This window comes from Lagenorhynchus albirostris, chromosome 2 (assembly GCF_949774975.1).
Source record: "Lagenorhynchus albirostris chromosome 2, mLagAlb1.1, whole genome shotgun sequence".
NCBI classification, from domain to species: Eukaryota; Metazoa; Chordata; class Mammalia; order Artiodactyla; family Delphinidae; genus Lagenorhynchus; species Lagenorhynchus albirostris.
Window position 1 is genome coordinate 159,527,649 of NC_083096.1, and position 25,618 is coordinate 159,553,266.

Below are 25,618 nucleotides of genomic sequence, written 5' to 3' on the forward strand. Positions count from 1 at the left end.
ACAAGAACAAATACACTTCAGAAATTCTCCAGGTCCTTGCTGTTTTGCCCTTGCTTTCTGCTTAGTTCTGTTAGCAGTGCGCTGTGGAGACCTAGAGAGAGAAGTGCCCTTGTCCTCTGACCCTTCACACCAGGTCTGCCCTGGTCTGTCCAGCTAGTTCTTCTACGAGCTTATTTCAAGGCTGATTTCCCATGGTGCTCCATCTTCCATGGTCACCCACCACACACTTGGTCAGACGAAGACAAATTAGCTGTCTGTAGTTCAGTGTGCGAGCGCTTCCCTGGGATTGCCAAGCTACCGCGACGCCGGTATGTGGAGGTGGTTTCTGGACACTAAGATCCCTGGCGATGTGGGTATTGCCAGGTGGGTACCCCCCTAGCCAGGTCGCTTTCTGACTCATTCATCAATCAGTTCTGGGGATGGCCTAGGCCACCTGGGCCTGGACATACGTTTTTTGAGAGGTTGTGTTATAGGTGTGAGGAACGCCTGCCCACAGAGCTGTGGCCCCCGCGTTTCCCAAGCTAATGTGGGGACCCACCAACAGCGTGGGTGACACAGCCTCTCAGACCTGGCTCAGAGGGGTAAACGGTCCCAAAGTTTGCATCTAAGTTAAGGAGCCCCCTCTAGCTTTTCAGGTTCCTTCTTAACCAGTTCTTCTCATCACCTTAACAAACTCCATCCTGTGGTGAGTAGCATGGTGCAAAAGAGGAAGAACGGAATTAGCTCCTGCTGGGAGGCATCATGACGTCATCCAGTGACTATTAAGCACTGATGAGTCAGGTTAGACAGTCCTTCGTGGAGAGGACCGAGTAGACAGGATTGGAAGGATTGCCTCTGGGGCCTGGAGATGGGGGAGGGGCAGGAGCCTCTTTCTCAGTGCAACCTTGAGAAGAGAGGAAGAGGGCTTCCTCTTAACCACCCCCTCATACCCACCTGCATCTCCCGGTCCCCCTTCAGCAGCTACAACGAAAACCCAAGCAGTGTTTGCCCCTGGGAATGGCATCCACGGGGCACTGACCCCCTTCCTCACCCGCTCCCCCAGTGGACACGAGAACCTGAACAAGGGGCTTGGGAAGACTCTGACTCACCTCCTTCTCCGGATGTCCTGAGCCATCTTCCCAGACCTGCCCTCAGATGGGCTGCACTGGGTCCTAGAGGCCCCTCTCCTGATCCCTGCCCATTGGTGGGGCACCCGGGAGAAGAGCTGGAATTGTTCTCACGGTGCTGGGACCATTCCTGTTCTCTTAGGGATGTTGGATCAGAAGACGCTTTTTCCCCTGCCTCACCGTTATTAGCTAGGCTTGAATAATGCATGTTTCCCTATGAATACCCTCTGTTTGATAATGGGGCCACGTTAGTGTTCATTGGAAATTTTCCTGCTGGATACACATGGAGAGTAATGCACGTTTATAAAAGGGATTTGGATGCACGAGGGAAGTGGGGACTCCGTGGAAGTAACTGAATTTTGTCAGGCATTCAGCTTAGACAGCAGCTTGCTGGGGGACCAACCTTCGGGGAGCTTTTTTTTTTTTTTTTTTTTGCAGTACGCGGGCCTCTCTCTGTTGTGGCCTCTCCCGTTGCGGAGCACAGGCTCCGGACGCGCAGGCTCAGCGGCCATGGCTCACGGGCCCAGTCGCTCCGCGGCATGTGGGATCTTCCCGGACCGGGGCACGAACCCGCATCCCCCGCATCAGCAGGTGGACTCTCAACCACTGTGCCACCAGGGAAGCCCTGGGGAGCTTTTTGATATAGGCAGAGCAGGGATGGACAGGGGGTGGGGGAATACTCGGACTTGGTTCCCTTTGCACATCTGATCACTGTGGGCTTTAGTTCTGGGGTTGACATGTTATCTCAAGTGCAGAGTGAATATCTTGAGTCTCCAGGGGCTGAGCTGGGGAGGGGACAGATGCTGAAGAAGGTTGACCATGCCCTTGGGATAACTTTGGGGACAGGTCACAAGAGAAGGTGCTGAGGTCCCACCAGGAGCACAGCTGCCTCCTGGCCGTGTGACCTACAATAAGTCACTTAAACCATCGTAAGCCCCAATTTTATTATCGATCAAGTAGGTAAAATAACTACCGGTCAAGGTTGTTGAACATATATAAGGACCAAATGAAATGATTGTTGAGGACCCGCTATGAACCAGGCACTATTCTACGCATTGAGGACAGAGCAATGAACAAAACAGACAAAAATTTCTGTCCTCGTGGAGCTTACGTTGCAACGTAGGATGACAAAAATCACTAAGAAAATTATATGCATACGAGAGAGTTAGGGATAAAGTGGGTAGGGGTTAGGGAGAGCTGGGGTTGGAGGTATAGTTTTAAGTGGAGTGGTCAGAGAAGGCCTGCCGTAGGAAGTGATGTTCTCACAAAGGCTTCAAGGAGAAAAGGGAGCAAGTAATGAAGATATCTGGGAAAGAGCCTTCTAGGGAACTGGCAGGCTGAAGTGGGCATGCCTGGTGTATTGTTGGAACATGAGGGAGGCCCATGTGGCTGGAGAGGAGTGACTGGGGTCGAAGATGGAGTCAGAGAGATCACAGAGAGGGCCAGTTGGTCCGGGCAGGCCCTTTTAAAGACTTTGGCTTTTACTATAGGAGAGTTGGGTTGCCCCTGAAGAGTTTTGAGGAGAGATGTAATTTGGTCTGACTTGTGTTTTAACAAGATCCTTCTGGATCTCGTGTTGAGAACAGATGAGATGGGGGCAAGTGTGGAAGATGGAAGGCCATGGCAACAAAGGGAGAAGTCTTGGAGATTTGGACCAGAGATACAGATGTAGAAACTTCATTGGGGATAAACTTGGGAGGGTTTACTGATAGATCGTGTGTGGGTGTGAGAGAAAGAAAGGGGTCAGTGATGCTGATTTAAGTAAAGAACGTGTAAGGCCCTCAGCCCGGGGCTTGGCGCGTAGGAAGTGCTGGTCACAGTTGTTACCGCTGCTGGTTCCAGTAGGAGTGGGGCTGAGCCACCCGGCAGGGGGTTCTGGGGTTGGACAGATAAACCAAGCCGTATAACCAGAGACAGGATGAAGCCCTTGGCAACCAGCAGAATGCTTTGGAGCATAGGGGTACTCAGACCCAAAGGAGGTTGATGGATTCAGAGGAATAGCCTTTGGAATCGTGGAGTTCTGGCTCTGGGGCCCTTTGTATGGTATTTGGCCAAGTCCTGATGAGCTATGGACTGGACTTAGTGTTGGGATCAAAACCCAGTTCAATCCATCAGACCATCCCCCAGTGACCTCCCGGACTCGACTGCCCCTGCTCACAGTAGGTCAGCTGGTGTGGGCTGGGCTCGGCTAGGATGGTGGGCTCTGCTCCTCCTGTTCTCATCCTCTCAGGACCAGCCATGTCTTCTGCCAAAGATGGCAGAGATTCAAGTGGGCAAGCCTAATCTGGCAGGCACTTTTCAAGGCTTTGGACATGTCAAGGCCTCCATAGTGACCAAACCCAAAGTCAAGGGGTGAGGAAATATAATCCACCTCTTTACAGAAGGACTACGGTCACATTTCATTGCAACAGCTGTGGTTACAGCGAGGGTGACAACTTGGGGCCCTAAAGCAATGCAACACACCTGGCCAGGGCTGGTCCAGAAATTAGCCAGGACTGGATCGGGAGGAGAGCAGAGCTGCAGAGGGTGGGCTGCGGGACCTCGCATGTGGACACTCACTACCAGTTTGCAGGGAGATCACCCCAGAGAGCCAGCCTTGATAGCAACTCTTTCTCCGTGTTTGAGACCCTGTTGCACTTGAGCGCTACCCTTAGTATATCCCTGCCCAGAGGGGCTTCTGGTTTTGACTCACCATGGAATGTCCCAAGCTAACAGAGGGATCATTCTAGAGGGACCCATCCCCAGTCCCATATGACAACTAAGCCTGATTTTCCTTTCACCTCTTCTCTAGTCAAGAAGCAAATTGAGTTGAAGTCTCGAGGCGTGAAGCTGATGCCCAGCAAAGATAACAGCCAGAAGACGTCTGTGTGTAAGTGTCCGCCCCGCCAGGCCTCTCGCTCGAGGCCAGAACCGCTGGCGCTGTGACCGCGGGGCAGCCAGATGACGCCGCGCTGATGTCCCTTCAGCCCGGCTTCCCTCCGCCCGGGTCTGCGTGCGCACACACTAACCTGGTGCCCAGCGAGCAGCCCCGGGGCCTGCCCTCTGTCTTCTCGTGTTCCTCCTCCCATTCCCCTCCTGCCTCTTCTTTCTCCCTCACTTCCCATTCTAACTGCAGTCCAGGGAGTCATTACTGCTACATTTCTTTCTTTATTTTTCCTTTTGAATCACTTCCACCTGCTAAGACAATCCTTTTTCTGGCTCGTCTAGGAGTCAGTAAACTCCAGCTGGGATTTTGGAGACTTCAAGTCCCTGATTCCAGCTCCCAAGGCAAGACTGGGGGAAGGGGAGAGAGGGGAATGCCTAGAACCTTCCACCAGGGTCCATGGACAAAACGTGGACTAGAAGCGGGGGGGGGGGGGTCCTTCCTCTTGAGCTGATGGCGGAGTGCCGGGGGCTCCCTGCTTGGACATGGGGCAGATTCTGTCCATGGAAACGTGTTCCTGCCATTGATGTTTGAAAGATCAAAAGGAGAATGTCCAATGCTGGGCAGTTGTCTGGAATGTCACTCCAGAAGCACCTGATCAGAGCCTGTGCTAAGGGGCTTTTGAGCTAGAGCATAGGAAGGATTTCCCAAAGGTTCTGGGCCACTCCAGGAGGCTGGACTTGAAAGCAGAGCAGATTTTTCCAAGAAACACTCCATTTTCATTCTGGAGGTGGCAGCAGGGAGCCTCCCTTGGGCCCCCAAACACCTGGCCTTCTGGTCTACCTTCTGCCTCCCTTTGCCCTCTGCTTCTCACGCTCTTCTCTGTCTCCTTCCACTCGTCCTCCCTCTTTCCACTTTCCTCTCCTTCCTCCTCCCTCACCCTATCTGCTTCCCCCTCTTTTTCTCTCTGTCTCTGCTCCCTGCTGACCCTCTCCTTTCCTCTTTCACCTCCATGTGCTCCCTTCTGCTGAGGTGCTGGAAGTAATTGCTGGAGAGAGGCCATGGGTGGGTCCACAGCTCCGTGCCTGGGTGGCAGGGAGCAGCGCGGGGAGAGGCAGTTTGGTCCCAAGGCCGTGACGAAACTGAGCCTGGCTGTGGGTTTTCTCTGGTCTTTCAAGTCCTCCAATTGGAGACAGGTACCACTCCTTGCCTCTGGGGACCATTGTCTGGTCACCCTGCCACAAGTGGCCTGGATGGCAGAGGGCAGCCAGAAGGCCCTGCTTCTGTGCTTGACTAGGGAGCCAAAGGAAGGAGCAGAGGGTTAGGTCAGGAGTCTGCAGGGAAGGCTCAAGATGTGGCCCGGGCCCTCCCAGGCTCTTTCTTTCTGCAGCCGCAGGAAACCAGAGGAGCCGAGGCAGGCACGATTCAACTTCAGAGTTTGCCCTGGGGCCACAGGCAAACGTTAAGGAAGCTGCTCTGACTTGGGAGAGCACGTTTCTTTCCCAGTTGTGTCCTTAGGTAACCGTGTTACCCCAGGCCCTAACACCTCGGTTTCCCCATCTGTAGAATGGGGATGCAAAACCTTATCCTCCCTTTCTCCTTTGGATCTGAGATGGGCCTTCTTGACCTAGGACTTCAGGAGGTCCTTGAACTCGCTAGAAAATCACATGTGATGTTGTGGGTGCATTTTGGGGTGGAAGGGAAGGGTCTATGGTTTTCATTAGTTCTCAGAGGTACCAAAAACTCCCTCAGAAAGATGAAGAAACCCTATTTGAATAAAAAAAAATTCAAAACCTCTTTGAAAAAATATACATTTCTCTACAACAAGGTACTGGTCTCCTTTCTGAGATTCCTTCAGGGAGGAATGGGTGTGACTCAAGCTGCCTCGGGGGCAGGTCACCAAATGTCTGCAGGGGTCTGGCCCATTGTGTTCTGCCCAGATTCCCTGTGGACAGATGTCCTGAACTTCAGGCGAGGAGTGGGCCTCACTTACATCTCCTGGATCCTACTTGCTGCCTTTACGAGTCTGTGGGCACCATCGGCCCCCGGCCATTGGCTCTGACCACCCATGTGTCTGTGGCTCCCTTCGCTTTGGGTAGAAGGCATTGTCTTTCTGAGTGTGTGGCGGCTTCTTCCTCACCATAGGGACCGGGGCAAGGATCACCTTCCAGTCTCTTCCCTCTGCAGCCAAGAGCAAATTCATGCTACAAGCACAAGCGGCTGGTCTTGAACAGGCAGGGGAGGCTGGAACTCAGGAAAGAAAGGGGAAAAGCCTTTTGCCTCCGTAACTCCGACAGTAAACTGTTCACTGGGATTTGAGTTTGCTTGTTTCCGGGGAGCCTTGAAGGCTCATACGGGGATGCCGTCACCTGTTCGGTCCTCCCGGGAAGAGAGGGCACTGGGGAGGTATGAGCTGCTCACCGCTGGGCTTGCAACTTCCTGGATGGCGCCTGGGCCTCATTTCGGGCTGGCTGATTAAAAGGGACGCAGCAAGGTTTGCCATACATGTCAGGGGCTGCGGTTCGGTGGGTGGGCTTCGCCACGGCCCCAGCTCTCCCGTCCAGCCACATCCTCATTGGTCAGCCTTCCTCTATGCTACGCTGAGCAGTGTCAGCTCTGAACGAGAGGGCGAGAGAAGGAGGCAAGAATCCGCTGTGCATTCTTAACATGCTGCAAGGTGGTGTGTGGTTCCCATGTGGTGGTCAGCAGGGCCTTTGGATGGGGGTGGTCGGTGCACAGGGTTGAGTAGGCAGGGCCTAAAGAAGGTGGGCGCTTAGCTCAGAAACCCTCAGTAGGGATGGATCACGGTGAGGCTGGCTTGCCAACAGATGGACCCGCAGGTACAGCTCAGGGGTCCTCTCTCCCTCCTGCCCCTGGGGATCCTGGAAGCCCCAGTTTTCTCTTTCCTTCCCGCTGCTCGCAAAACACCGAGGCCCCAGGAGGCAGGGGCTTGCTCTGCTTTTGGAGATGGTGCTTCTGTCTTATTAGCCGAGCCTGAGGGGTCCTGGACTGGGGGAATGTTGATGTAGCTTAGTTGAGGATGTGAAAGTTTCAGAAATAGGGGTTTGGCAAGGAAGGGGATGGGAGTAGGGGACGAGCGTCCAGTGGGAGCGACTGGCTTGAGCCTGGCACTGCGGAATGTTGGAGAAAAGGAGGCTGCCCAAGAGGCCTTGTACTCGTCACCACACAACCAAGAGGGTAACCGGTCTCTGGCTTGAGCGCTCAGTCTGTCCAAATGCCCAGGTTCCCTTGGCCAGCCACACCCGGGGCTCCCTGGAGATTTGGACAGGTTTCTAACAGTAGGAATGAGCTTCAAACTCAGGTCTGAAATGAGACTAACTGAGTCAAAAATGGGATTCCCCACTGCTGCACTTCCATCAACTCACTGTATCCTCACAGGTCCCTGGGCCAGGAAGTCCCCTGCCCCCTCTTCCCATGCCCTGCTCTTCCACAAGCCCTGATGACTCTTTCTTTGCCACGTCCATTACCGTCGCTTCATGTCTGTCCCCACTACCAGGCTCTTGTTGTCCTCTACCTGAATGAACACAAAACTTTCTAACCCATTTCATAGTAACTGGCCTCCCTCTGAGCAATCCAGATCTTACAGTGCCCTTCCCCACTCAGGACTCTTCCCATCATCTTTAGGATCAGACTTGAGACCCTTCAAAGTCTGACCCCTGACACTTCACCTTCACTCCTCCATGTCACTCATACCCTCCCTCCTGTTTTGGCACACCGAACAACTTACAGTTCGGTTTCCGTGTCTCCACCTTGCTCCCCGGGCCCATCTGTCTGCCTGAAATGCCATTTCTCTGTTATCATGTATCTAAATCCCACTATCTCAGTCCATGTCAAATGCTGCCTCCTCCAGGCAGCCTTCCATGCTTCTCTCAGCAATATGAGATGGGTCCTCTCTCTGAACCTCCCTGTAGCTGTATCTTTCATCACCTCCCCGTTGTGGTTCTGTAGTTTCTTTCCATAGTTCATGTAACTCCTTGAGGACAGTGGAGTGGTCATATCTTATACCTGACATTGGCATTTCCCACTGTATCCAAATAGGGTCTTGTATACAGTAGGTGTTCAATTAATGCCTGTTGTGTATCATGTGCAGGAATGAGTGGGTGAGTGAGTGAGTGATGGAGCACGTTGCTCATATTGTGGGACATTGACTGGGTGAGAGGGAAATGGGCCAACTCAGGGAACATTGCTCCAGACTCCCCGTCATCCCTCGTCTAGAGGTGGTTGTTGGGACTGTGGGGTTGGTGAGGGCTTGAGTGGAACTCTGGCTCCTGGTCGTTGCCAAGGCCAGGACTCCAGAGGTGCAAGGGAGTTCTAGCCTCACAGCATCTCAAGAACAATGAACTGCAGGGGCCGAAGGGTTTCCACCTTCTCCACTGGAGACGGGAGAAAACTGACTTTGTGTGTATCCGCCGCCCTTTGACCAAGCTTCTCCTTTAACCTAGAGGACTGTGCACGTGGCTTTTAAAAACAGGACTCTGGTGTTGGCGAACGTGAGGGCATCACAGCACCTGCCAGAACTACCGCAGGCGCTACCTCGGTGCCCTCGGCCAGCGGCATGGGCGGGGGATGCTCTGGTTACCGCTTACTCTGCCTTGAGAACTGTCCGGTGGGAAGAGGTTTCTCAGCAGAAATATCCGTGTTTGAGCTCAAGTCTCTGCTCTGAACTTCAGACTGCAGCTTTCTCTTACATTCTTTACCGTTTCTGACCACACATCCACCTTTTATTTAACTTTCTTTGAGTCATGTCTCCATTGGGGGCTGAGGTTGGGGGGCTCATCCCATCTAGAGCCGCCATCAGCAGATTGGAAGGGTGGGGAGGTCACCGGGGGCTGTGGACTGTCCCCCTCTGGCCGCTGGTGCGGGATAAGGGAACGAACGGGATGGCTGTTGGTTTGGGGTGCCTCTGAGCCCACACGCTCTTGATGAATTTCACTTGGACTTTGCTCCCAAAGGAATTTGTCAAAAGCAGCTCCCCCTCTGCACACTCGGGAAACCCGAGCCCAGTAGACCCCAGCAACCCCACAGGCCCCAGCAGAGCAGGGCCTCTTTCTGTCTCTGCGTCCACCTCCCACCCTGCGACACGGCCCCGACTGGTTCCTTCCTGTGATTATCCATCTCTGTCTGTGCTGTTTTTTGCCTTGTAGTAACTCAGGTTGGTGTGTCCCAAGGGCATAATATGTGTCCCGACCCTGGCATACCTGAAAGGGGCAAGAGACTAGGCTCAGACTTCAGGTAAGACCTGTTCGGGAATGTTCTATTACAAGAAGGGTGCGATGGCCTGGTTGGGGGGAAGACGGGGACTGGCCTTCCTGGAGGTAGAGTGGAGAGGACCGTGTGGGCACCGAATCGCTTCCTGGAGAAGAGCCTTGGCCTTTGACATTCTCTCTTGGTCCAGTCCTGGGACTGGTACCCACACCTCAAGGGGGAAGGGAGGGCTGTAGACTGCCAGTGTCACCCAGCAGACCTGTACCCAGGGTACAAAGGGCTGCCATCGTCAGGAATGACGTGGCAGCAGGCAGCTCACCCCTCCGATAGTCTAGGACACCCTAGGGCCCCGAGACAGTGCATTTTGTGAAGTTTCTAACTTTCCTAATCGAGGCATCTTCTCATATTCCTCCACTTTCATGCAAGTTTATGGGTATCATCCACCCACTCTTAGCTGTCCCAATTGTCCTAATACTTATCTCAGAGGATTGCTGTTTCGCACACAAAGTCACCTTTTAGCTCAATCCTAAAACCATTAAACGGTCCAAAAAAGAAGATGAAGAGCGGGTGTTCCTTCCAATGGAGGTTTTAAGTGATAAACGGTGGAGCGGAGATTAAGGGCCAGAGGAGAAATAAAGTTCGGCATGGTGCTTCTTTGTGGACCTAGGAAGGACTCGGGGGGACCTGGCAGGCCCAGGGGTGGAGCTCACAGATACGCCTTGTCTCCCAGGTTAGGATCCAGCGTCCAGTTCACCTGCAATGAGGGCTATGACCTGCAAGGGTCCAAGCGGATCACCTGTATGAAAGTCAGCGACATGTTTGCAGCCTGGAGTGACCACAGGCCGGTCTGCCGAGGTGAGGGTGCCCCTGGAAAGGGAGGCTGGCCGGCAAGCTGGGCTGGGCATGGAGGACGGAGCCCAGCTCCTGACGCCTGAGTCCAGGCTCTCATCCAGACTGGCTCACCTCATTCTCACTGCTCCCCACACCTCAGATTCTGCATCCATTTACTAATGAACCCAACACGTTTATTTAGCACCTCCTCTGTATCCAGGCCTATAGAGGAGCAGGAGATAGCAGAGATAACAGATAACAGAGATGGGGAAGAGAGGCACGGTCCCTGCCCTGCCTGCACCTGACAGTCTAGTCAGGGAGTCACACATGAGCAGGTTTCTGGCCCACTGCACCAAGATATTACAGCTGCACCTAGATGGGAAGGGTGGGAAGGGAAGTCACTTTGTATCATGTCACCTTGAATCCTTCCATTATAGCACACAGACCTCCCAAACCCTCCATCTCAATGCCCTTGTGTCTTTCCACATACTCAGCAATAAACAGACCTGTCACTTCTGAAAGAATGCTCTGAGCTATGCAGGAGTAACAGGGACCATGACCTCAAAAGGCCTCTCTGTGGGATTCCTCTAACCTCACACCTGGACGTCTTATTCTCGGGGGCCCTGCCATCCCAGGTTTCACAAGAACCAAGGCTGGGCTGGCCAAGTCCCCATCCCCCAAATAATCTTAAAATATGAGACCTGTGTGTATTTTTTCTTTGGGACAGGACAGCAGCTGCTTCTATGGTAGAGAAGCCCCTGGCCTCATCTCGCAGGGCACCACTAGACAGCTTTTCATGTCCTACACTGCATTCATCTCTCTTTTTCCATTGTTTGCACACATGACCGGGACTCAAGAGTTCTTGGTACAAAAGTAAGGAATCACTCTAGAGTTTGTAAACAAAGACAGCAGTTGCCCTTTTGAGTGACCCTTTGGAAGAGAAAGTGTGCTGCCCACTAAAGTTACATTCCAGATCCTTCCAGTTTAAGAAGGAGATTCTTTGTCTCTCTCCAGGCACATGCATCAAGATGAAATTCATGCAGAGTAAGATGCGTCCAGGGTGAATAACTTAGATCACTGCTGCACTGAGGAAGGGGCAAGTTGCAGCTGAGACCCACTCCCTTTTTTTACTGTGTTGATAAGCGCTCTGGAAGAGGGTCATGAAAATCTCTCTCAAATAAGCCTTAGATTAATTCATTCTCACTCAACTTTGAGGTGGCCACGATCCACAATTAATAATGTGCTTTGCATCCCCACTGATTTTAGTTATATTATTTCAAAGATTCCACTTAACTAATATTTGTCTAAAAAATCAAACAAAAGGGCTTCCCTGGTGGTGCAGTGGTTTAGAGTCCGCCTGCCGATGCAGGGGACACGGGTTCGTACCCCGGTCCGGGAAGATCCCACATGCTGCGGAGCGGCTGGGCCCGTGAGCCATGGCCGCTGAGCCTGCGCATCCGGAGCCTGTGCTCCGCAACGGGAGAGGCCACAACAGTGAGAGGCCCGCGTACCGCAAAAAAAAAAAAAAAAAAAAATCAAATGAAAGAAGAATTCTTGGGTATTACTCTCAGCTTTGCCACCAGCTGGCCATGGGTAATTTGGCAAAGCCACTATCTTCCCTGGGCTTATTTTTTAACTGGTAAATGTAGGTCATGGCTCCTACCCTACCCATCTTGTGTTAATATGAGGGTCAAATGGAGTTGTAGATATGGAAACACTTTATGAATTGGGAAGTGCTGGACAAGAAAGCAAACATCCTTGTGCTAGAATATAAGCTCTACAGGGCAAGGACGTCTGTTTCATTCACTGCCTTGAATAGGGCCAGGCACATAGTAGGTGCTCAATGGCATATGTTGAATGGATGATTTAATAAGTGAATAATTGAATAGCGCAACCCTCCATTTCTGGGGAACCAAGGCACCAGCTGAGTAGACAGGCACAGAATGATCAAGTCTGAGGAGCAAGGCTCCCTTTGCCTGTCTGTCATTTCAAAATTCCTTTTGAGGAGCCAGAACAAGGATGCCTTCAGGAGGTGGTGGGATCTGATCTCTCCGCAAGACCTTTTCATTGGAGGCAGGTTGTTTTCTTAGTAATGGTGGTTGTTTACATGAATAAGCCCAGGGTGGGGAAGGGCTGGTGTTTCAGAAGAAAGTTCACAGTCAAGTGATGTGTTCGTCTATTTCTCCAGACACGTTGTGTGCCCCAGCCAAGTCCCTCCAATGACTTTGACCCACTGGACTCTGCATTCTCTGCCACGCTATTGACTAAGCATCGGGCCGAGCTTTTTCACATCCATTTTCATCCCATCCTCTGCCCCTGGGAAGTGGAGGGGAAATCACGGAAAACATAGCCAGACGGAATTGAGTACAAATCCAACCATTACCACTTTTTAGCCGGGTGTCTTTTCACCTCTGTGAATCTCTTTTCTTTTGATAAAAGGCAGTGATTATAGAGCATTGCTTTATGACATTACTGCGAGAACTAGAGGAGACAGTGGACATGAAAGGCCTCACTTAGAAGTGACCCCAGCGTATCTGTGAGGCTCGTGTGCAGCGTGTTTAGGTTAAACTAAACAACTAAGGCCTGTCAGGATATAGCTTCCCCGCGCCTCAGAGCACACCCTCAGCCTCTAGTGGCCCCAGATCTCTTAGAAGCCCGTTTCCTCACTGTCCTGTCCAATCCTGTTGCAATCACACACCTTGGGAGGCCCACAGACTTTGCTCTAGAGACCGACTCTACCTCCTGCTGGCTTGCTGGCCCTGGGCGGCTTCCTTCCTCTTTCTCAGCCACAGGGCCCTCATTTGTCAACTGGGAAAACAAAACCTCCAGTGCCTAGCGATTGCCAAATTGAAACAAGCCATTTTATAGAAAGTGACCAGCACTAGCTGTGGTTGAGAGGGGGCTCTAGGGCAGGTTCACCTTCCTGCCACTCTCTCCCTCTCTTTCCCTCTCCCAAGGTCATTGTGAGGGAGGAAGAGAAAAGCAAAGGTTGCTGGGTTTGGACTTGGATGATCTGTCCTGCACTTCCCTGAAGGCCAAGGGCTGAGTTAGATATTAAATTCAAGGGGGGGGGGTTTCTTTAATTTTGGCAGTTTTGAAAGTTTTCCTTTTAAAATCTCTAATTAGTCAGAATTACTATTCTAATTGTGACTTTTTAACAGAGAGTTTAAATGAAACCCACTTTAAAAATAGAAAGGGACAAAACTCTTTGAATTCCATGATAGCTCCCCTAATAAGCAGGTTACCAAAAGATCACAGTCTGAGAAGGATTCACCGCCACACACAGTGGTATTATTTTTCCTCTAATGCATTTAAAATATGATTTGATTTTAAACATTCGTTTTCCACACAATTAATTCTACCAAAACATGGGACCCGGCAAATGATAGGTTTTCAACAAATGTTTGAGGACAACCTGAGTGAATCAGTGATTGAAGTGAATGAACAATTGGGGGACGTGCCCTCATTTTGGAATTTGAAATGAGATATTCACAGGCCTTTTCTTTCTTCCCTTCCCACCAGAAGAAACAAGCTTCTCATTTAACTACCAGAAAATTTTGATTTTGGAATTGAGGACAACATGAAACATTGTTATCTGATAAACTAATTCTATTCAGGCCCAGATACAGGCAGTATAATATAGGGCTTGTCAAACTTATTTCACATAGGGAGCCCAATATTTTTAAAAAAAGCGTTTGCAGAGGCCCCATAAATGAAATAGATGCTGTGGAGCTTCTCTCAATGAAGTAGGGGCGGGGGATTTGGAGTTGCCCCCTTCTCACCACTTCCAGCAGCCGCGAAGCCACCTCCAGGGAAGCCCTGAGGTTCTGGGGAACACGGTTTGTAAACCACTGATGGAGTGAAGAGGACCAAATTGACAACCAGGAGATCTGGTTTCCTGTGACCACAAATTGGTGTTGACAGAGGATAGGGATGGAGTACCAGCCCCAGATGAAATACAGTTACTGAGTCACAGAGCAGATCATCAACAGAAAGTCGTACATTATTTTTCTTCCTAGAATAAGAGCTTTTGTGGTAAATAGAACACCAGACTCAGGACCCAGAGACCTAAGTTCAACTTCCAACCTTGCTAGTAACATACCATATGGCACAGGGCAAGTTACTGAAATGCTCTGAATCTTCTCGCTCATTCTCCTAAGGTGGGAGTGAAATGTGGGAAATATTGCACAAAAAAGTTTAATTTAATGCCGTGAAAATTACAGGTGGCTGTCTTCCGTCTTGGGTCAGCTCCCTGGACCTCCCCCTTAAACACTAATGTTGTTCAGAGTTCTGTCTTCATCTCCCTCCCCTCCTCTGTTCTCCACCCCCTCACCCCTACCCCCATCCCTCCCCCAGGCTACCCCCGCCTTCCTCTCCTCTCCTCTGTAGTTATTCTCCCCTGGGTGATGTACTGACTTCACTAGAATACATGCCCCATTGCTCCCTGAGCCCCTTACCTACACGTATGTACTAATGATAAAACTCCCATTTATTAAGCTATTTATACTTGTATAAAGCAGTACAGTAACATTTTTTATAATTTCTTTACAAGGAAAGAGGCAACATCCATGTTTTATGTTTAGCTAAAGCTTGGAGTGGTCCGCCAACTTGCCCAAAGGCCCAAAGCTAATCTTTTGAACTGGGATTCCACCGCAGTCCAAAGGCTCTGTCCTACTTCTACTTGAAAATTGCACCTGGACACCAATTTGGAGTAAATACACTAGATGGAACCTCATAGAACAGCCTCTCCTCCCCCTTGCCCCCACTTTTTGGTAACATTTATTTTGATCTAATTGTGAACTCACAGAAAATTGGCAGGAACTGTGCAAAGTATTATATGTTCTTTGCCCAGATTTAAACAACTACTTTTAGGGAGTTAATGGATAAGCTGGATCAGTCGCAGAGGTAGGAGAAGAGCCAGAGGCATCATGGAAGCCAGTGAATGTGAGTTTCACAGAGAGAGAAGGGTCAGCAGGGTCAGACACTTTAGAGAGGTCGAGTACAACAAAGAGTGGAGAGCAGCCCCTGGGGTTAAGTGGCTCAACTAAGGGGTGGATGTTTGAAATTGCCCCTGTAAGGAACTGTCAAGGAAATGGAGCAAAGACAAGAGAGAGGACTGACTTGGGCCAAAACTTCCATTACAATGGCAAAGCACAAGTCTGTGGTGATGCCATGGTTCTCCTGGCAGCCCCCGGGCACCCAGGATTAGGAATAGAGATGGTTAATCAAAGGCAGATAGGAGAGTGTCACAGGAGCTGCTGGTGAGGGTCTTGAGGTCCAGACTAGGTAGTGAGAGAAGAAGGGTCAGGAGGGGATGGAGAGATGGCGAGAAATGAGGGAGCCAGGGGTCTGGAGAGACCTAGGATTTAGGACAGCAGGTGGTGCATCTAGACCAAAGTCACTCTGCTGGATGCGTAGGCAGCGGGGAAAGGAGCGGGGTGATGGAGTTTAAGATCTCACAGATGGACTCTCCTGGGTCCCAGAACAACGGGCGCTGGGTGTGGCCACGGACATGGTTGACCTTGGGCAGGGGCACCTGATCTCAGGAGGAAGCGCTGACCTCTGAAAGGCGAAGGAGCCATCCCTCTGTTGGAAGCGAAAGGAAGAAGATGGGCACATAAGCAGACGGGATTGCAGACTTGGGGGGTGAGAGAGAGGGCACGCCTGCCAAATGTCCTCTGTTCCACCCACAAAGACTGAAGCAAGGTCATCACCTGAGAGTAAGGGGAGGCAAGGGGAAAGGTGAGAGGTCCGAGGGACGTGCAGGAGGCGTGAAAGGGTCTTTGAGCAGAGTGGGAGAGTGAGCTTAATAGGGCTAAATGGCAGAGTTGCTGGACAATATCCAGGACTTTCTGAGGTGGGTGATCATGAATTTATAATGACACCAATCTTCCTACTCATGGGATTTTTCTCCAGCAAAGCTTTACTGCATGGGGGCAGGGCTAGAGAATGTAGGTGGAGAAGTTCATCCACAATTGATGTGTTTCGGGCAATCATTTAAAGGAAAAAGGAGCGAGGGACTTAGGTGAATTTGCAAGAAAATGATCATAATGGTGGACCATGGGGTCTAAGTTGGGTAAGGATGGACGAGAAGACAGGGAGCTGATGGTGGAGAGAAAGTTGGTGTCAGTGGAGTGAGATACAGATGAAGGTCAGAGAAGACTTCCTCCGGGGCGTTAGCAATTGTTTGTGGAACAAAACACTGGCGGGGAGGAGAAAGCTCTCCACTGCAGAGTGCTGCGGACCCAGGAGGGGGAGATGGGCTTCACTCACGGCAGAAGTTGGAGGAGGCAGTTCTGAAAGACGTTGCAGCTACAAGTCAGAGTTTGTTTGCCTTAGAATTGGTGGTCAGGAGGTGGTTCTAGAGAGAGAACTGTGGAAAAGAAAGGATGAGGAGGGAGGTCAGTGGTAGAAGTGAGGGAAGCCAGCATGGAGCAGGGTGGGAATAAGATGTGGGGAGAAGATAGAAGACCAGAGGCACTTCACCTGGAGCAGTTCCCTTTTTGGTACCAAGTTGTTTTGATGCCAGAACTGGCTGTGGGTCTAAATGATATCTCCCTAACGTCCCCTGGAATACTGCCCCTGTTATATGGTGTAGTGATGTTCAGAGGAAGAATGGGACTTTGCAGCAGAGCTTGGGCATGGAAGGTCCTGGAAAAGCCTCCTGAAAGCTATCCAGCAAGGCATTTGATGGGAAAAGGCAGATAGAGAAACATAGATATGTGTTTATTCATTTGTTCAGTCACTGTCTGAGCATCAGCCATCTCGCCAGCCCTTGTGGGTCGCAGCGACGAGCTATCCATCTGTTGGTGGGATCCCAGCTGCCGGCTGCTCAGGGAGAAGTCTGTCTGTCTGCAGACCCCCTGACCTTACCCAGACAGCAGAGGAAAAAAGGAGCTGATGCTCCATTCTGAACCTATTTTTAGGTGCTCCATGCTAACTAGCTGCAGATTGTAATATTTTAATTAAACCCCTCTAAGCCCTTAAAGTGGTAAATGCCTTTTTGACCTGTTCTCTCTAATTTTCTTCAGCACATTTCAACAAACTGCAAATACCATCTAGTTTTTGGAAACAAGTGCAGGATAAATTAAGTCTGAAGCTGAGGGCTTTTGGCAGCAAAACCTGTCTCCCGAACAGGTGTAAAGGTCGTGCTGGTAGACATTTCTCAGGGTCCCCTGCAGGCCTAGCAGGCGGAATCCACAGGTCCTCTTTGCAAAGGTGGGCTGGGATCAGGGTTTCGGTTTTGACGACCTTATTCTAATTTGTTCAGTGATGTTGTCAGTCTCCAGTGTGGTCATGGGAAAAAAAAATCCTATAAAGAAACTTCAGGAAAGGTAGAATAAAGATCCCTGGCCTTGAGAAATCTTGGGGATAGTGAGATGGAATGAACATAATATCAGAGTCTGACAGTCCCAGCCCCCACTTTGTTAAATATTGACGATGTCCCGGATCCTTGGTGAGCTTTCATATCCAAAATCTCATAGAATTTCATCCTCACCGTGCCTCGGTGGGGCAATATCACTAGTCCCATTTTACAGATGAAGTAGAATCAGAGAGGTTTTCTAACTTACCAGACTTAAACACACAGCAAGTGGACTTCAAACCCAGAATGCCAAGCTGGTAAACCCCACAGCCTGCTCTCTCCTCCCCATGCAATGCCGCCTTCAGGCCCAGTTGTATCAAGTGGAATCAGTGATTGTCAGTGTTTCTCAGCACAGAATTACAGGAGCAATCAGATGCACGGGAGGGGAGTGCGGGAGAGGGTTCCCCTAGGGCTTTGTTCAAACTTGATTCAACATTTGAGGTCAGGATGAGAAGATCCTTCAGGTGCAGGACTTGGGAGAGCCAGCAGTTCTAACCCCGGGTCTCTTGCACGTAACCCCTGACAACACTCGCTCCACTCAGTTGTAACTGTTTTTCACATCTGTTCCCTCCACTTGCTGGTGGCCCTTCAGAGAAGAAGGATTGTGTCTTAGACACTTTTCTCTCCCCACACTCTGCCTGGCCTGTTAATAGGCTCTCAGTATATGTGGGAATGAATGAGCACAGGAATGAGTGTGTGAAATGAGAAGAGATTAATTATGTCCAGAGCTGGGGAGGCCCTCCTAGGAAGGGTTTCCTGGGAAAGGTTTATCACAGCCCTGTCCACACGCGGAGAGGAGTTCTAGGATATTTTGTCCCATCAGAGGAAACCAGGTTTGACACCACTTTCATTTTATATACTTAGGCTCACTATTTCTTTACCGTTAGGCACTTTGCCTACAATTAAGATAAATTGCCATGTGGGCAGCAACAGAACAGACTCGTAGAACCTTTATTAAAATAGCTGAGCGCTAACATTGAAGAATGAAGTGGTTGGAACTAAAGAACACGTTTTTAAAGAAGGCAAACACCTAGATACAATGTAGTACCTTAACTGGTATCAATCACTACTTAATCTAATTAGTTTAGAAGCTATTTTAAAGAGCTTAATTAGATTAAGTTGTGATTGATAACACTTTATATCTACTTGAGGAGAGCACTTCTAATTTACCTTGAATCTTTATGCTTCTAGTCAAAAACCTATTTCAGGCACGTGCTAAGTGTGGGGAAGTACTTTATTGTCCCTGAAATCACTCTAGGTGCCTGGCACCGGGCTGAGCCAGAGGCCCCGGCAGAGTCCTCGGGCTCAGACATTCTGATACCTAGTGGGGTGGCCTTGACAAGGACACCCTGAGATTCTACTTCAGGAGGCCTGAGAGCAAATGGGGGAATGCAGAAAAGTCAGCAGAGCAGGAGGAGAGCAGTTTAGCAGGCCCATAGGGGCATGGGGTCCACCTAGCTTGAGGTCAAGGTGTGTAGTAGCCCACACCCTCTTGGTAGAGATGTGCTGCTCGGTAACAGTGGAGTCAGGGTAGGGGGCTTGCTTAGCCTGACGGTGGAAGTTCATCGTTGCCTAGAGAGCAACGGGTCAAGGCATGTGGAGCCTACTCCTCCCCCAGTGTTTGGGGAACTGTGACTTCCTTTGAGCCTGCTAAGAACCATGGGGGAAGGAAACAGGAAGTAGGAAGTTATATCTGGGGTGGGATGTACAAACTTCAGTCTCTTCTGGGCTGGGAGTGGGAGGTGGGGATGGGAACTCATCCTAACCTAAACTAAAATGCTTGTCTTGCATCTCCTCTCTGCAGCCCGTATGTGTGATGCCCACCTTCGAGGCCCCTCAGGCATCATCACCTCCCCTAATTTCCCCATTCAGTATGACAACAACGCACACTGTGTGTGGATCATCACAGCACTCAACCCCGCCAAGGTAAGGCTCTTGGGGAGGATGGGGAGTGTCCTATGGGCAGGACTGGATTGGGGACAGTTGTTCTACCAGGGATTTCAAACCCAGAACTTGGTTGTGGTAGATTCTCTGCAGACAATTATTAAAAATTGTTTTTACTAAATACCAAGTAGATAAAAAGCATACTTGTAAAATATAAGATATAAAGAACATCAATACAACAAACACCTGTGTAGCCATCTCCCCACTCAAGAAAAAAAAAAACACACACACACACAGATATCTTAGTGATGTGTGTCCCTCACTAACCTCATTCCGTTCCCTATCCCTCAGGTCACCATTACCTCGATTGTGTGCTTTATTTTTCCTCTGCTCTTCTTTATAGTTAGCACATAAGTGTGTATCCATAAAAATATTTAGTTTGCCAGCATTTGAACTTCATATAAATATAATCATGTTGTATATAGTGTTAATCAAGTTCACTCAAAATTATGTCCTTAAGATTTATCTGTGTTGTTGTGTATCATTTTGCACTGCTATATACATCTTTTCACATCTTTATTTCCGAGTTAGTGCTTTTTTTCCTGTTAAGGGCCCTTTGTTCTCTAATAAATTTTATAAGTATCTTGCCAAGATCCACAAAATGACCTGTTGCAATCTTTATTTTAATTATACCAAAACTACAGGTAAATTGGAGAACTGATATCTTTATGAGACCAAGTCTTCCAGTCCATTAATATGCTATATCTATATTTACTTAGGGCTTCTTTAAGGGCTTTCAGTAAACTTGTGTCATTTTTCTATTGTAAATCTTGTACAATTCTTAATATATTTATTCCTAGATATATTTGATGTTGCTTTTATAAATCATATCTTTTAAGATTTTATTTTCTACCTTTTTCTTGCGTGGTGGTTAGAAATGCAATTAATTTTTATACTTTGATTTTTGTATATAGCAGCTATTCCATAATAATTTATCTGTGAATTCTTTGGAGTTTTATACATAAGACAGTTATCATCTGCAAGGAATGATGGTTTTGTTTCTTCCTTTTCAATCTTATACCTTTTCTTCAACCTTTTTCTTGCTCCAATGTTCTGCCTAGAATCTCCAGTGTAATGCCAAACCATTGTGATGATGGTAGGCACTTTTGCCGTGGTTCAGTGTTAAACACAATGTTTTACTTCCTCACCATTAAGTATGATGTTTGCTGAAGTCTTTTTCTTAAATTTATAGTTCCTTTCTAGTCCTACTTTGCTAAGAGCTTTTATTGTGAATGAATGTTGACTTTTATTAAGCATCTTTCTATGTCTATTGATATAATCATATGATTTTCTCCTTTATTATCCTGTGTGGTGAATTCCACTGGTTGATTTTTCTGATGTTAGACCAACCTTGTATTCCTGAGATAAACCCAACCTGGTCATTTAGTATTATCATTTTTAAACATGCCTATATTTGATTTACTAACATTTTGCATAGTGAATTTGCTTCTATTTTGTTATGTATTATATATATAACAAAATAGAATATATTATACACACACACACACACACATACATACATACATACACATGCATACACACACATACACCTGCCAGATATCTGTGTCAAAATATTCTTAACCTCATAAAATGATTTGGAGTTTTTTCTCTTTCTATCCTACCTTTGTTTTTGGTGTTCTACAATTTCACTGTCATATGTCTAGTTGTGGTTATTTTCGTATTCATCCTATTTGATTTCATTAAGCTTCTTGAATCTATGGATTGCATCTTTCATCAGTTTGGGAAAATTTTTAGCCACTGTCATTTTCACTGTTGTCTCTCCTTTATTCTCTCTCTTTTCTGCTTCTGGAAGTCTGACAAGGCAGACTTCTATCGTTTTCTCTCATTCTGTTCAATAATTCTCTGTTCCGTTATGTCTAACTCTGTTGAAGTCATTCACTGGAGATTTATTTTAATTTCAAATATTGTTATTTTTAGTTTATGAAGTCCTATTTAGTTTTTTTTTCAGGTGGTTTTTGAGCTAATTTTATAATCTCTTGCTCCTTACATATATTTAAGTTATTTAAATAAGTTAAACACATTTATTTTATATTCTGTGTCTATGAATCTCAGTATATGAAATCTTCACAAGTTTTGCTCTGTTGCCTGTTGTTTCTCACCTGTTGCCCCCAGAACCATGTTTCTTTCTTTGTTTTGTAATTTTTGACTGTGTGGTTAGAATCATAAACTTTGTCTGTGGGAATTCCTTGAGACCTGGGTAGAAGCTGGTGTGTTTGCTTCTGCTCAGTGCCTGGGGGCATTACCAGCCAGAAACCTCTTCAGACTAAATTCTCAGTGTGAAGGTTTCAAACCACCCAAGTAATCTGAAGGCTGAAAACCCATGCGAAGACAGATTTAGCATGATGGAGTCTCAGGGGAAGTTTTCTGTTTGCTGTTCACTCAGTGTCAAGGTCTGAGATAAACAATCAGCCTCGAGTTCTACCCAGAGGGTAGCAGTGCTGTATGAGAAGGAAGGTAGGCTTATTTCTAGCTCATCCTCACACTAAAGGTGCAGCCTTAACTAGCTCAGCTTTGTTCAGGGGTGTCATCGAGAGTCCCTAACGTTGGTGGACCCTGACCTTTGTCTCCTTCTCCCTCTTCTCCACAAGACCCTGAAAACCAAAGCTCTACTTCACTAGTTTTTAAAAATGCACCCAAGGCCAAAGCCAGCTTCATGCTCTGAATCACATTTTGTATCTCTACATTGACTGGGTTTTACACTCTGAGAATTCTTACTATACTAGTCTTCTCAGGCTTCCATAACAAAATATAATAGACTGGGTGGCTTTAACAAGGGACAGTTATTTTCTCACAGTTATAGAGGCTAGAAGTCTGTGATCAAGATGCCAGCAGGTTTGGTTTCTGGTGAGGATTCTTCCCAGCTCATAGACAGCCTCCTTCTCACTGTGTCCTCACATGGCCTTTCCTCTGTGCACATTCAGAGAGAAACTTTCTGGTATCTCCTCCCTTCTTTTGAGGACACCAAACCCATTGGATTAAGGCCCTACCCTTATTACTTCATTTAACCCTAATCACCTTCCTAAAGACCCCATCTCCAAATACCATCACATTGAGGGTTTGGATTTCAACATATGAATTTTAGGGGGATATAATTCAGTTCATAACACTTACTAACTTGTAAAAAGCTTTTTTTCTTTTCTTTTTAAATTTTAATCAACATTTTAAAATTGTTTGCTCAAGAGTGCCTAGGACCATAATACTTGGAACACTGGAAACAGATTTCCTCTGCAAGGCATTTTACAAAGAAAGATTCATATTTTATCAAACCATTTAATGATGAACCTAGTCAATGGAGAAGGATGTTTCAGCCCCATGAGGGTGGAAATGGAGGCTAAACCAGAAGAAGGACCTACTACCATGAAGTTGTTAAGTTGCTGACTAGAGGACTCTTTCTCGGGCATTGTTAAAAATGCTTATCTCTGTTTGCTTTTGAATCTGAAGGTGGGGTACAGGAGGAAGTGTAGGTAAGGCGTGAGAATTTTCTGAGAAACAATTTGATTTGCCCTCAGAAGGTCTAGCCTTGGCTGGTGTGTGGAGGTCAATGGCCCCATATTGGTCACTACCCCACATGCCCTGCAGGAGGTCACTCCAACCTGGGTTCCTGAAGCCAGCCCCTCTGAAGGACACTCCCTCAGAGTCAAGTTGTTCAGAAGGGTGTTCTTGGCAGCTTCGTGGGTTCTTACTGGGCTTCAGGTAGTGCTAGGGGAGCCCAGAAAGGCTGAAGGGAGTTCCTCACTGACACCACCCAGGAAGACAGCCAGAGAGCATACAATGCCGAAAGGAGGGTGTAAGAGTAGAAACTCGAAGTCTTAGACTGAAGACTCGGAGCTGTCTTCCTGCCAATAGCAGGGAAAATGCATAGTGTTTTCCTACCCCTGTTCACTGGCCCACAGGAGAGATACAAGTGTGTCCAAGGACTGCTTGTCTGGTCACTTTGGGAACATCTCCTTCAGCAAAAATCACAGCCTCTCCAAGTTCACAATAATTTTTATGAGATGAGCATTTATTCGTTCATTGACCATGATATGATCTCTGTCCTGCACAGGAGCGCGCACATAGGAGAGAAGTCATGTAAGTAAATGTAAAGCTAGAGTTTGGATAAGTGCTAATGGAGATGAGTCTAGAGTGCGATGGGAAAATCTAGGAAGGAGCCACTACCTGGAAGGTGAGGGAACTTTTCTCAGAGGAGGTGACATTTGAACAGGGTCTTGAAGGATAAGTAGGCTTAGAAATCAGTATTTCAGAGTGGATACATGTGCAGAGGCACCAAGGTTTGAAACAGTCTCTTAGAACTGAAAATAATTCAACATGCCTATATCAAGATGAGGCTGGAAAGGTCAGCAAGATTTAGATCATGGTGAACACACATGCTTGGTAGAAAGGCTTGAGTTTTATCCTGAAATGGATTTTTAAGGGTAGAAGTGTTAGGCTGTTGGTAATAACAATAATAGCTATCTCTTATTGTATGCCTGTCATGTGCCAAGAACTGAGCTAGGCCTTCTGTGTAAATGAATTTCTTTCATTCTCTTCATAGCATAATTAAGTAGGTTTTAAAAAGACCCATTTGATGGATGAAAAAACTGAATCGTGGACAGGTTGAAGGTTAAGAAACTTACTCATAGCACATAACCGGGAAATAAGTGGCGGCACTGAGATTTAAGCCCAGTCTTCCTGGGTCTATTGCCCATGAACTTCAGCAGCTATGCTGTGCTACTGGATGGCACAAGGTCTCAGAATAGATGGGAGGGGTTGGGACTGGTAGCACTGGGATCAGCCTTGGGAAGGATGAGGGCCATTCTTTCTTCTGAACCAGAGCAATAGGAGGAAGGTCTGAAGTTTTGAAAGATTACTCTGACATCAGTAGAGCTATTAGAGAGGGAAACTGGGGAGAGTGAGACCAGTTAGGAGGCTGAAGCAGTTACCCAAGTAAGAAATCTGGGGTCACCAGCCAAGGCTTTGGAAACATGAAGAGGAGAGACAGATTTAAGAGGAGTTTAGGGAATGGGATGGGACTTCACGGCTGATTGGGCGTGAGATGGAGGGAGAAGGAGAGGTCTCATTCAACGTTGTGTCCCAAGTGACCACCATAGTGCCTGGTATATAGTAGGCACTCAGTAAACAATGAACAAATTCAATGAACAAATAGATGATGACTCAGTGTTTTCTGACGTGGACCAATCGGTGGCTTTAAAAGGAAATACAAGAAGAGGAACAAGCTTGGCAGCAGTCAAGAGGGAAGCATGTGCATTTGAAGTGTCTGCATTTCATCCAATGCCATTTGGATACACTGGTTGGAGACTGGATAAATCTGGGTTCAAGAGAGAGATTTGGGGGTCATTTCGTCAACACACAGTTGGGAACAGAAGCGCAAGGAATGGATAACCCTTCTTGGAGAGAGCAAAGAGAATGAAAAGACGTAGAATGGATCTGGGAACACAATCCTTACAGATGAAGGAGATCCAGTGAAAGAAACAGAGAAGGAGCAGTCAACATGGTAGGAGGGAAATCAAGGTTCAAAAGCAGGAAGAGTTTCCAACCAGGATGTGTCTAATAATGGCAACGGTGAGAAGCGTCTTGTTGGAAAAGGACTGGAAAGAGACTGTCGGCTTTGGGCTTGGAAGAAGACCTTGCCGTGGAGCTTTGCGGGGGCAGAAACAGCAGTGGGATGGGGAGTGAATGGATGGGGACAGGGGGATGCTCAAGAGGCCAGACATGTAGACAGCATTTTTGACTTCATTGTGAGGTGAGGGAAGGAGAAAGGGCACATGAGGGAGGTCGGGTGGACAGAAAGCTTTGGGCTACTTAGGGCGTTTGTTTAGGATATTGGGATTTTGAGCCCGTTTGTAGGCTGTGGGCAAAACAAGCACAGAGAAAGAGAATGAAGGTGTAGGAGAAAGAGGATGGTGAGTGAAGGATCTGGAGCGAGTGAGAGGCAAATTGGACTGAGACTGCAGGAGCTCCTTTCACGATGAGCAGGTGAAGAAAATTGCTGTCATGAGAAGGAGGTGAGAGTTTTGCCCGCAGGAGTGCAGAGTAGGTCTCCTTATAATCATGGAATGATTACACATCCCTGGTACCTGTATGTGTGTGGGCATGAGGACCCTTCCTGCCATTTCATCCCCCTTGTAGGACCTCTCCTGGTTGAGCTTGAGAGGGAGATGGGAATGTTTCAGTGACTACGGCCACCTCCAAGGGCAATTGGAAGGTCCAAACAAGGCCCCAAAATGGTCTGACATGGGAATGGCCAAGAACCTATGTCAAGAT

General features: G+C 48.2%; 1 protein-coding gene across 1 annotated transcript in view; it reads left to right on the forward strand.

Moving 5' to 3' along the window:
* Positions 1-25,618, forward strand: part of CSMD2 (CUB and Sushi multiple domains 2) — a 669,690-nt gene that overhangs the window by 330,820 nt on the left and 313,252 nt on the right. The window contains exons 7-10 of the mRNA XM_060142710.1: positions 3,898-3,975; positions 9,135-9,222; positions 9,926-10,050; positions 19,194-19,315. Of these exons, the coding sequence (XP_059998693.1) occupies positions 3,898-3,975; positions 9,135-9,222; positions 9,926-10,050; positions 19,194-19,315 (413 nt within the window). The remainder of the gene's footprint in view (positions 1-3,897; positions 3,976-9,134; positions 9,223-9,925; positions 10,051-19,193; positions 19,316-25,618) is intronic.